We start from the raw sequence: 13530 nt of genomic DNA, 5'->3' as shown, positions 1-13530 counted from the left end.
ATTTTAGAATACAGTTGCTGTTGCTTTTTCTTGTACATTTATTAATCATTCCGTAAGCTGCACCCTTTTAATTCTACCCCATGGCGGGGCCCTTTGCTGACTGGTCAGTTTTCTAGTTAATTGTATATTATTTTTCAAAGAGTAGTTACTTTTTGTCCCTTTTAATCTCAAACACCTTCAAAATAAACCCTTTTCAGCTACCATACATTTTCATGTAAGGTAAAAGCGGGGCCTTTTGAGATGGCCACCATCTCAATGATTTCTAGTTCTACTATAAAGTTAAACAAATGTTTAGTTTATGTACACACAGAGAAAGTGAGAGAAGAGAGAGAGATGAGTCTGACCTTTGTGCCTGACTAGTTCTAAACTTTATGAAATAAGTTGGATCAGCTACAATTTAAGTAAAATTCTCACGTGACCCTCTATGGGATGTTGTTAGATGTTAGTGTAGCAAGTATGTGAGCAGATCTAATATCTAATTTTAAGTTGATTGGATCAGCTAAGCTAGTGATGTGCAAGGCTTTGTATTTAAAAAAAAATAAAAGAATGATTAAAAAAGAAAAATCAAAATGTTATTTTCGTTTTGCAGTAAACTCATCCAGCCAAAAACAACGTTTTAAAGTTAAACTTGATGAATCAAGCCAACAAAAGAGTATTCAGGACAAACCTGCAGAATTATCTGGTGACATGAAAAAGTTGAACATTGAAGAGAAAGGATATCAAAAGGACACAGTCAGTAGAACAAGTGATAAAGAATTGTCAAGTGATGATGAAATTACACATGAGAGCTTGAATACAGAATCTGAATCACATAAAGGGAATGAAGCTGCTGCCTTTCTGGAAAAAGAAAGAATGATTGAAGACCAACAAAATATTCCTAAAGAATCAGAAATATCAGGAATTTTACGAGTCTCCAAAGATGCATCGGATGATCCAGAGAAAAAAATTACTATGATAGACTTTGCGGGACAGTGTTCATATTATTCCTCACATCAGATTTTTTTGAGTCCAAGGGCATTCTTCATCCTAGTGCTTAATATGAAGAAGAAATTACTTGAAAAGGTTGGAAAAGAAGTTTGTAGCCAGAAAGGTTCAATTTACGAAGGGTGGACATACAAAGGTATGTTTTTATTACATAATTAATGTTTATTACGTGTAGTTCTATTTCTGTCAAAGCAAATGCATCAAGATACCATAAGTATGGAAGATCTTTCTGCTTAACTTTTATTATTGACAAGCAGTATCTTTTAAAGTCATATATTCGAAAGTTCTATGGTCGATACAATGACCTTGAAAACTGCTATAAGGAATAACAACAGTTCAAAATGATTAAGATGATTGTTGTGGTCTATGGATTTAGTCAAGTCTATACAAAGGTAATAATTTCAAAATTAGGCTGATGCTCGTTTCTCATTACAGAGGTTTTCATAATGTTTTATAAATTTCAACTTAACAGGATTTAGGCCTCAGGAATTTGCAAATTTATTGATATTATTACATGTATAATTGAGTTCTTGTTAAAGATAATTTTTTATGCGCCTGGATCGATAGATCCAGGGCGTATATTGTTTTTGTCCTGTTTGTATGGCTGTCTCTCTGTTTGTTTGTTTATTTGTTTCGAACTTTAACCTTCACTATAACTTTTGAACCATGAATGATGCAGACTTATATTTAATATGCATACTTACTTATCAAGCTCTTTCAAATGACACCAAGATCGATGACCTTGTGACCTTAACTGTGTCCTACTAGTTTATGCTAAAGATAGCTTTTTTTCTGCAAACTTCTGTAACCTTCGCCATTACTTTTGAACCATGAAAGATAGAGACTTCATATTTAGCATGCATACTCCGATATTCAGGTTCTTTCAATTGATACCAAGGTCAATGACTTTGTGACCTTGACTGTGATATATATGCAAAAAAGTAGTATTTGAACCCTCACTATAAACTTCGAACTAGGAGAGATTGAGATTTCAGATTTTGTACGCATACTCCACTAATCAAGCTCTTTCAAATGAAGCAAAGGTCAATGACTTTGTGACCTTGACTGTGATATACATGCAAAAAAGTAGTATTTGAACCCTCACTATAAACTTCGAACTAGGAGAGATTGAGATTTCAGATTTTGTACGCATACTCCACTAATCAAGCTCTTTCAAATGAAGCAAAGGTCAATGACCTTGTGACCTTAACTGTGACCTTAATGCTCAAAAAGGCTTTTTCTGAATTTTGTTGCCGCCCGGGCGCATAGTGTTTCACAAACACATCTTGGTTTCTTATGAAGATGAATACACCCATAAACATGATATATATTGACTATTACATGAAGTTTAATGTAGGCTTACAGGGTGGTGTATCATGTACACTTAATAAAGTTACTGAGTAAATATTGATTTTTATCTTATTCAGACTATCTAACATTCTGGACCAAGTCCATTCATCAATACAGCAGTGAAAAGGCTCCTGTTATACTGGTGGGCACTCATGCTGAAAAAAAGACAAAGGAGGTATTTGATAGCACTGCAAAAGCTTTTTAGTTCTCGAAACTGCAAAAGCGAAGGAACTTTTTGATCACATTTGTCCGCTGTCTGTCGTCTTTTAATATTTTAAAATTCTTTTCAATTATCACTGGGCTAATTTCAACCAAACTTAGCACAGACTATACTGTAAAGTTATACTAAAATACAGGTGAAGGGAATTTAAATTAGTCCAAAGCAAGGCCTATTAAAAAAAATTCCTGAAAACTTGCTCTATGATAATTCAATGTTCTTAAATTTTAAGAAAAACTGGTATATTTGAGTACTTTCAGAGAAGAAAAAAATATGAGTAGAATCTTTAATCCAAAATTGTAAAACTTGTGTTATAATCCTAAAAAAAAAGTTCCATCCTTTTTAGGTCACCTGTTAAACTCAGGTGACCTATTGCTATCCGTTTTTGTCCGTCGTCGTTCACAATGGCCGTATCAAAGTGTTATATAGCGTTAACATTTGAACATTTTCAGCTTCTTCTCTGACACCACTGAACCAATTTCGACCAAATTTAGCATATAGCTTCTATGGTGTGAATGGGAACAAAAATTGTGAATTTCATTGTCCCTGCCCCCGGGGTGGGGCCAAATGGCCACTAAATTAGTGCAATCTTTGAAAATCTTCTTTTTAACTCCTGGACATCAAGCAGTCAAACTGTTTGTATGATTGTAATCAGCATTGAGTCCTCTACCAAAATTGTAAAATTCATGGGCCTGGGGTCTGAGGTTCTAGTGCTAGGGCGGGGCTTATTAAGTATATAGTGAAAATGCATTATTTCTTTGAAAATATTCTCCTCTGCTCCTGGTTATTAAATAAACCAACTTAGTATATAGTTATGATGAGCAAGAGTACTTCTACCAAAATTGTGAATTTTATTGCCCCAGGGTCAGGTTGGGTGTTAGGGCGGGGCTCTATTGATTATATATAGTGAAAACACATGATTATTTTGAAAATCTTCTTCTCTGCCCCTTATTAAATATGGAAAGCTAAGTGCATAGTTTTGATACATATGTAAGCAAGAGAGCCTCTACCATAATTATGAATTTTAAGGCCCCAGGGTCAAGGGTCCTGGTGTTAAAATGGGGGGGGGGCTCTATTGATTAGGTATAGTGAAAATACATGAATACTTTGAAAATCTTCTTTTCTGCTCCTAGGTATTAAATAAACTAACTAAGTGCATTGTTATGATGAGCAAGAGTGCCTCAACCAAAATTGTGAATTTTATGGCCCCAGGGTCTGGGGTTCTGGTGTTAGGGTGGGGCTCTATAGATTATATAGTAAAAATACATTAAATATTTGAAAGTTTTCTTCTCTGTCTTGGGTATAAAGCTGATGAACTACCTTTATAGTTATTATCAGCAAAGGCCCTTATCTGAAGACTTGTGAATTTCAAGGCCCCAGGGTCAGGGGTGGGATGTTATACTTATATACTGAAAATGAATTTATTGTTTGAAATCTGTTCTTTTGTATTTATAAATCATTTATTTTCTTGATTTTTAGGGTGTCTTTTAAAAATTTGTGCAATGTGTGGACCTTTGGGTCAGGGGATTAGGTTTTAGTGTTAGGGGCACTACTGATTGTTGGAATAAATTTTTTTGTTCCCAACCCTGCGATGCTCAGTAAAAAGGCTAAGCAACTGCTAAGTGTATTGTTATGATGATCAATGGTGCCTCTTTCAAAATTGTGAATGTCACATACCATCTGGCTTAAAACATTAATCAAATTCAATTACTGGAAAGTTGTTGCATAATGCTCAGGTGACCTATAAGGCCCGTGGGCCTCTTGTATCATTATCATTATGACATATTTTAGATTTGAAATTGCGCCCTATAGAAAATATTGGAGAGAACCTTAAAATTTGACCGTTTTTGTTGCATTTTTCAGAATATGACAAAAATGACGCAATTCATGATGTCATAATGCATGACAAAAATATTTCTTAATTTTTTATGGATTCTCAATTGCCAAGAGTCTAAATGATATTTTATGCATTCCCAAGTGAAGCAAAGCTTTTTCACTTTTACAGAAATTTACAGAGTCAAAAATTATATTCGTTTTAAAATTTATTTTTGATCTAATCATGTACCCCGGGGATATGGTGGGGCTACAGTTTGTGATAAAAATTTTAATGAACAATACATTAATCCAAATGTTCTTCCAAGTTGGAGAAGAAAAATGTCAATAACATAAAGGCTATGTTTAATCATGCTTACATGTTGGTATCCTAATGTAAGGTAATGAAGATTCAAATTTCACAAGTCACAAATGAGTCACAAATGAGGATCAAATTTTTACAAAGTAAAATTAAAAAAAAAACAGCTTTTCAAGAACAGCTAAGTCCATTGTATGCTAGCTTTATACTTTTTAACTGAATAATTTTTTTTACCAGGAAAAAGAAAAGTTTTTCCGTGAGATATGGACGAGCTTGGAAACAAAGGATGGGTCTCTGCAAAAACATATTGACAGGAAAAGGATGTTTGCTGTTGGATTCCATGAGAATAAATGCATTGAAAAAATTAAGCTGTCAGTTGTTGATGTTGTCAAAAACCTTGATCACTGGGGTGAAAAACTTCCGCACTCCTGGACTATGTTTGAAAACTTCTTCCAGGAAAAGAAAAACCTTAAAATCATCAGCAAAGAGACACTTTTGGCTTTCAATGAAGCATTGCCAATAGAATTAAAGTTGGGAACACAAGAAGGTATTAACACCATGCTGCAATTTTTCCATGACATCAGAGAAATTTTATATTTCAACCAAGAATTCCTAAGTAGAATAATTGTACTTGATGTTCAATGGTTTGCAGATGCATTCAAAAATGTCATCACCGATAAAAACCATGCAGCAGAGGATTTATTTAAGCTCGCCTCACAATGGGATAAATTTAATGAAACGGGAGAACTCAGTGACCCATTACTGTCTGCGATATGGGAAATGAACAACAATGGGTACCTTGAGCACAAAGATGAAATCATGCGCTACATGGAGAAGCTTGGTCTCTCGGCTAAAATGGATGAAAACAAATGGTATGTCCCCTGTATGAACAAAAAAACATTTCCTGCGGAATGCTTTTCATCATACCCTGCCTCATCCATCCTCTGCTACGTGTTTGATGCTCTTCCTGCTGGAATTTTCCAGCGCCTGATAGCTATTTGCATCCAAATACCATGGAAACTTAATTCAAGTCGTGATGAACTATGCATTTACCAGACAGTAGCTGTGTTTCGTTTTGAGAATCATAACATTCTGATTGGTATGACACCAACAGAAATTCATTCACAAGTGTTTGTAATTGAAGGAGAAGTCGATAAATCTATATGTCAACAAATAAAGCACAAGATAGACAATATACTGAACATTCTCTCAGAAACATTTCATGCAGACTCTAAATTTGCTCACGCTTTCAAATGCAAAGCTACGGGATTCTGTGATAACAATGAAAGTTCTGTGATCCCACAATCAGAATTTATAAAACTTAATTTTCAGTGCCCTGCCTGTCCAATTGGGAGAATGCATAACATCAACTCAAAGGATATCACGAAATTTTGGATCCAGGTATTTGATTTTAATAATTGTTTTTTTCCAGAAGAAAAAAAGAGTTAAGTTTTACTGTAAGATTTAGTTTCTGCAAATTTTAAATATTCTGGATCATACTTTGAGTGTTCTGCGCTTATATTTTGGCTACACGACTGCTATTTGAACTTTTCAGTCTTAAGTTAATTCAATTAAACCTCAGACACTTTTTGGAAAGTACATCATTTAAAATAGCTATTGAATAAGTTTTTCAAAAAAGAAAAAGATAAAAAAAATGTTACGATGGAAGTTTTAAATCCGAAGAAAAAGAGGATTAAATTTTTGACAAAAAAATGTTAAAAAGGGTTACATGTAGATATGATGTAGATATGATGAATTTGAAATTAAAGAAGGAAAGGCAATTTAAAATTCATAGAGAGTAAATATAAGTTGTTTAATTTCCTAAAATAAAGAAATTGGGTAAAGTTTGAATTAAAATTCCCGTTGAGGTATAAAAAAGTCTTCAAAGGCTGATTTTATAAAGATAGTCATCATAGCCTTTCAGAGAAAAAAACAATATTATTGTGCAACATCTATTTTCACTTATTCTTTTTATATTTTATACTGAATCAATGTAGTTTTGCTTCATTTTACTTAAAATCAGAGTGTATATATTTATATGTCGTTTTTCAATACGAGAACTGCAAGTTGAGAGCATTCAACAATGGAACTTGTCATTTCACTAAACCACTGATTGTTTTTACTGAAACAATCATTTGTATTGTAAGATTTATACAATGTGGGATTTAAACGAGTGTTTGTGTTATATCGTTTCACGTTTGCATTCAGAAAATTTTGTTTATAAGATAACTTATTCTTGAATGATCATTCACAAAGAGCACACCAGTTTTAGTGTCAATATTTACATACACAAGTATTTTAACATTTAAGGTACATGACGATGAAGCTGAGCTTTCGGAAGGTAAAAGTATAGATGAAAGTTCACAGTCAGGGAGTTCTGGACCAAGTGATTCACATCCTAAAGGTATATCAATTAAATGTTCAGATCAAATTCTTTGTTCATTTCACATTATCCTCGACTTTACATAGCACAGATAATATAATATTAGTGAGGGTAAGTTGCTAGTGAAAATGTTTCAATCATGCACGAATGTAATGACATCATATGTTAATTCTGATTAAAAAATTACAGAGCTCCAATAGATATTTTATATCTAATTTTTAGAAAAAGAAGTTTATTAATAAAGTTTGTAATGGATAATTTTATTAATTAATTAATGTTTGAGCGATAAATTTTAATAAATACAAAATTCTAAAAATAGAACTTCGCGATGCATTAGGCGACCTACGGATAAATTAATTTAAATTAAATTATTTGTCAGACCCATCACCCCGTCCTTTATTTATTGTATATCCTATGTACAAATTAAAATGCCTGTATAAAATAAATCTTAAGCAATTACATAAAAAAGTAAGCTTTAAGAACAACATTTTACTAATTATTGATAAGGAGCAGGTAATGCGTTATCTTGTCTTGATAGATTAAGTAAATTCCCTTTATTGTCTTCTTTTATATTCAACATCTTGGAGAAAGTATTGAAATGATTTAATAATCATGACAATTATTTTGATACTATATTGTCATTACTTAACATACTTGGGCTATATTTCTGTTAAATAGATAATTTTGACAAGATATTTAAGTTGATACAAGTTGGAACTGATGCAATTAGAATCTGCTTTGATAAATTCTTCCCAAAAGAGGATTTAGAAAAGACTCTGAAAGAAAACGAAACAGACATAAGAAGAGGACAGTTCCGATTCCAACCACCTCAACTAGAGATTCTCTTCCCAAAGCAAGGTACTGATTAGTTTTCTTTAATGATAAATGTTATGCTTCTTTAAATATATATCTTATGGCATAAAGAAATATAAAAGTCTGTAAAAAGATTTTTGTTATGATATGAAAATTTCTGTACTATCAACCTCATAATGTTTTTAATTAAACAACGGCATTTTATTCCCTAAATAAATAATAACTTCAAATAAATAATAACTTTATTCCCTAACTGAATAATTACTTCTTTTTCTACCAAAGAAAATTTTAATCCTAAAAAAATTGACATTTTTCCGTATTTAACTAATGACCTACATTAAGAAGAAAGAGCGATTATTCCATTCGAAAGTAACTATTTTGAAATAGTGCTTGAAAAAAGTAAGCAAAAAAGTATGCTGAATATAAAAATGAACTTGGAAAGTCTACAAATAAAAAGAAAAAATACTTTTGATATCAAAACAAGAATGTGAAAGTATAAGTTTAAATATATTTAATGTTACCAAATATTGTAGGGAATATAATTGGTAATTAAATACATAATGACCCAAATCAAACTATGACAGAGAAATATATAATTAAATTATTATTACATAAAACAAGGAGATGTATACAGACATTAAGATACTGTATATTTTTTTAAAATCATGATGACATATGTTAGATCATGAAATCAGGATATGACGCATATTCTAAATTTTATTGATTTATTCAGAAAAAAGTTTATATTGCGTCGATATTTTGAGTAAAAGTCGTAGAGCACAGGCCTGCCCTAGTGCAATATTTTGATATAAATTGCAGAAAAGTAATACCACTGCAATATGTAAATCTTGTTTAGGAGTAGGCCTGTTCTCTATTAATTTTAGAGTAAAAATTGAACAAATTGTGTCCATTTTAACAACATAATATCTAAATAGTTTGTGTCGTCATAGAAACAAAACTTACCAATAATGTAGTTTGGAACTGTTACATTTTTGTTAATTTATATTCCTCATTCATTATATGCATTACAGCAACTTTTAGGAAATTTTCAAAATATGACTTTGGCTGGGGCAAAAAGATGCCTAGTGTATACCGCGTAAAGATCTTAACAGTGGTTTCAATAACAAACTTTATTTATTTACTGTTCCCAAGGATAGAATATTACTTAAAATTGTTTCAATACCAAATTAGTCATAAAATTTCAGCAACAACAACATAATATATAATGATTTGGAGTATTTTTACAACGCACTTTTAAAAATTACACAGTTTGAAAAAAATGTCAAAGTGCGTTAAATTTAGGACCAAGCTAAAGCAATATTTTTTTTAAAGTGTGTTAACATCGACCATTTTAGCGCACTCTGAAAAAAAATAAATTTAAGGGGTCCCGACCCTCTGCTATCAAATTTCACTCAGAAAATTTAATATTTCTAATTTGGATTTTCATGAACAACAATAACATTAGAGCCACATAGAAAATTGTTTGATGTAAGAAGCGCAGCTTATTTTTTCAGAAATTATTTTTATGTCAGATCATGATATGAAGAAATTTCAACATAGAGAACAAAAACAGTAACGATTTATTATCATAACATTTAATTTGAAATATGAGTTGTATATGAAAATAATACTTAGTATAATACCTATTAAAATCATGTAAGAAAACATCATGAAGCGATGCTTTCTAAGTCAGAAAATTACAATGTTGTATGTGGTTGTAAGAAAAAAATACATCTGTGAGGAGGAGTTATCTTTCTTCTAAAGATTTCTTCATATGAAAAAAAATGTCATACTTATAAAAATTCTGTATTAAGTACTTGAAACATTAAACTATTATTAAAATAGTCTTTTAAAGAATACAACTTATTCAATTTAAAATGCTTTTGAAGTAGGATTTAAATGTTTTATTGTTAAATATAATAAAACATTTAGTCTGAGATTGGCAAAAGAAATAGAAAGTAATGTTGTCATCACATGTCAGATTTCATCGTATTGACTACTCAGAGGTCTAAATTAGGGAACTCTGATTAAGAAAACTGTGAGTAGTATTCATACTTTGTACTTTGAAAGTTATCTCTCTTATCAGAGGGTCGGTACCCCTTAAGTTGTATCAATATCCTTACAAATAATAAGTATGATAAATAGCTGACCCTGACTGGGTAATTTTTTTTAAAGATAAAGTCACTTCAGGACCTGATATATTGAAGTTTTAAATATTTCAGGTTTCGATAAAATAAAAGGAAAAGGGTCTTGAAAAGAAAATTGGGGATCTTCTACCTGTCTTCTCCTCCTTTCTACGGGAGCAAATCAATTCATAAGTTTTTTTGAAAGATAAGGCCTAAATAACAAATAAGATCTTTCCATTAATAAAATATGTTTAATTTTTTTCAAAGTGCGCCAAGTGTCTCTATGGTAAATTATCTTGATGTAAACTCTTAACGCACTTTGAACTTTTTTTTTTTCAAAGTGCGTTGAGCTGGTCCCAAATTTAAGGCACTTTGAAATTTTTTTTCAAAGTGCGTTGATTTTGTCCTAATTTTAACGCACTTTGAAAAAATTATTTCAATGTGCGTTGTCACAGAGCATGTTTTATTAAGGTGTTGAAATGAATCCATTATAAGAAATATTCTGCTTGGTGTTAATGTTTTTTTTCTTTCAATAAAATACAGTAATTAGTAAGAAAAACATTTCTTTTTTTTGTGTGTTAAAAGTGAAACCATCAATGTAACAAAAAGACATATAAAATACTACTGTATACAGTGAATTTATTGCCCCGGTTTTATTTTGGCCCCTTCCGCCCTACGCTCGGTTGGGCGAATTTAAAAAAGAGGTGAATTCAAAGAATACAGTAAAATTTCTTAAAACAGGGCAAATTGTTCGCCCGTGTGAAAGAGCGAAAATAAAGCGGGGCGAAAATAATATTGGTACATGTACGCATATTGTTCAAAATGTAATTATATTTTTATTTTTAAACAATTTGAAAACCATTTTGATCTATGTTTATGAAACTGAAAGATTAAGAGCACTGATATACAATTTTATTTTTGTATTTGATGAGCACAAAAATGTTAAAATTTTGCTCATGATTGTCAATTAAATTCAAAACCCGATAAACTTCCAAGACAAGTTAACGGTTAGATGATTTAAATAAATGAGTGAAGCGGAAAACCATTATTTCTACTTTATCCATCTTAGACCTGTATCTGTAAGGATGTTTTTAAATAATTTTTTGAAGGAGGATCCAACACTAGTGTATCATCTTTATCTATGGACGTTACCATTATGTATAAATTGTTGAGGAATTTCTCGGACATTGCTCCCCCAGGAAATGGATGGGGAAAAGAACCTAGAATAGTGGACATCACAGAGAGTGACGACATAGAAAGAATCCGTTTATATAGAAATAAATATAGCCATGATCCAGGAGGTAGGCCCGTAATGAGTGATGATGTTTTTAACATAATCTGGGCTGATCTTTCTAAGGTGAGTGAAAGCTTTACACGTTGAGGGTTATTTTGCTTTCCAGGAAAGGGTAAATTTCAAATGAGACAATTTAGTTGTGGATCATTTCTCGACAGTAAACGTTTATTTGTTCTTATTTGGTAGGATTGGGCATTCATTAACGATTAGAGTTAAAGTAAAACATTTTCATATCTAAAATAAGAAATAATTTTTTTACCAAAAATTTCTCAGAAGAAAATAGCCAGCGCAAATTTATTTTTTTTTTTTGTAGAGAAAGAATGCAAAAATTCTAGGGAAAAACAATCCTTTATTTAGAGCATACATCTCTTAGTAGAAAATAATGCATATCAGATTATACGTACAAAATTAACAATTACAAATTTCAAAAGAACAAAAATATATCTTTTTAAAGCAAACTTTTCTGTATTTACATATATGTATAATTATTTGCATTTTTAGTTGCAACTTTTTTCTCATTTATGCCATTTTTTTCTGTTTATCTTCAAAAAGTAGTTTCGTAATAAAAGACACTTTTTTTTAGAATAAACTGAGTTGTTTAATGTCTTTATTTAATTCAAATAAAAATAAGTCTCTATTTATAAAATTGGTCAACAAAACCAATGTTATACTTTATATAGGAATTGTCTCATTTCTTTTCAGGCCATATTAAGACTCAGTACTGATGTTTTGAAGAGAAGGATAAGTGAAATATAACTGAATGGATATTAAAATTTACAATATAAACGTGACAACAACAAATATTTCTATGAGAAAAAACAGTGTCTTTATGGTGATATTTAGTCACATTTATTGTAAAAATTGTGCAATATTTTATAGTGTTGATTTTTGTTGACAAACAAGATATTCATATAATAAAATTATGTGAAATACCATTTCTTACTATAAAGTGGTACTTTACATTTTACTTATCCCTGGATTTTATTATCTACATATTTACATATTGTAATAAATTGTGCTTTTACTCAGTTAGAAATTATCATTTATCATTATCGATAAATGATCAACATATTAAACAATGTTTTTAGGATTTTTGTTTAGATATTTACTTGTATTTTGCAAATAATGATGAAATAATATGTCTGTAAATGAAGGTGATGAGTACAGCAGCCATTTGTTACGTTGCCTGAGTCTTTCATGTGACCTTCATATTTGTTTTTGTCCGTCATCATCCGTTAACATTAGAACATTGACAGCCTCTTCTCTGGAAGCACAGAACCTACTTCATTGATTTTAAGTTTCTGAGTAAAGGTGAACAAAAACCGAGAACTTAATTGTCAATGGCGCGAAAACCATCAAAATAATTACATGTGTACAATCTTTCAAAATAATCTTTTCTCCTAAACATCAGGTTGTTGTACTGTTGCGATAGTTGTAGACAACATAATAAGCACTGAGTCATCTTCCATTTATTTTCTTTTTGAAAATTTCTACTCCCAGAAGCAGTATTTCGGAAATTAGGATCTTTTTTTAATATATGTTATCAAATTGTGTAATGGAGAAATTCTTATAAAATTCTATTCACTGTATATTTTGAAAAGAATTTAATTAGTCTCTTTGAAGTCTAAAAATATCTTTTAGTCAATCCTTTGTTAAGAGACACTAACGGAGAAGGAAAAGTGTTCAATTGTATATATAACAGGTGGCCTCTTAATACAAGTTACTTTTCTTCTTCGGTGTTACAACATAATATTCTAAGAATATTAAACATAAATATAGAATTTATTCATAAAATGTGTCACTGCTTTTAAGAAGTACTTCTCAAATCTTAATTCTTGTATATTATGGGGGTAAAATCGCAAAGTTCAGTGAAAAAATTGTCCTTACTATAGTTCGAATATGAGTCATTTTGCTTACAGAGAAATTTGGAAATATTAAGTTATTTTACACATTATAAAAATCTGTGCAGATTTTTTTGTCAAAAAATGTAAATTTGTTTTGACACAATACGAATCGATGCAATGTTCAAATTAACAGAATAAAGCAACAGAGCACACACAGCTACCAGCATATTTCAAAATAGAGATAATGGCTATACAGTACCGACCAGACCCAACCTGACACAAAGCAGTCCCAGAGCGGTCCCGGGGACTGCTTTCTGGGACTGCTATAGCAGTCCCACAGCGGTCCCAGAGCAGTCCCACAGCAGTCCCAGAGCGGTCCCAGCAGTCC

General features: G+C 31.2%; 2 protein-coding genes across 2 annotated transcripts; both read left to right on the top strand.

The window, feature by feature from the left end:
- The first annotated feature begins 429 nt into the window (after window positions 1-429).
- On the top strand, window positions 430-5236 carry LOC134239226 (uncharacterized). Its single transcript, XM_062721388.1, has 5 exons — window positions 430-454; window positions 590-1120; window positions 2412-2509; window positions 4920-5163; window positions 5214-5236. The coding sequence occupies exons 1-5, from the start codon at window positions 430-432 to the stop codon at window positions 5234-5236; spliced, it is 921 nt and encodes a 306-aa protein (XP_062577372.1).
- On the top strand, window positions 5225-12075 carry LOC134239228 (uncharacterized). The gene is made up of 5 exons (XM_062721389.1): window positions 5225-6083; window positions 6993-7086; window positions 7744-7923; window positions 11114-11361; window positions 12001-12075. The coding sequence occupies exons 1-5, from the start codon at window positions 5241-5243 to the stop codon at window positions 12052-12054; spliced, it is 1419 nt and encodes a 472-aa protein (XP_062577373.1). The 5' UTR covers window positions 5225-5240; the 3' UTR covers window positions 12055-12075.
- The last annotated feature ends 1455 nt before the right edge of the window (window positions 12076-13530 follow it).

Source organism: Saccostrea cucullata, unplaced genomic scaffold (genome assembly GCF_032062105.1).
Source record: "Saccostrea cucullata isolate Sc308-1 unplaced genomic scaffold, CSIRO_AGI_Scuc_v1 ctg3122, whole genome shotgun sequence".
Classification (NCBI taxonomy): Eukaryota; Metazoa; Mollusca; class Bivalvia; order Ostreida; family Ostreidae; genus Saccostrea; species Saccostrea cuccullata.
Note: the sequence above shows the minus strand (reverse complement) of the source record. Positions and strands in the feature narration are given on the sequence as shown.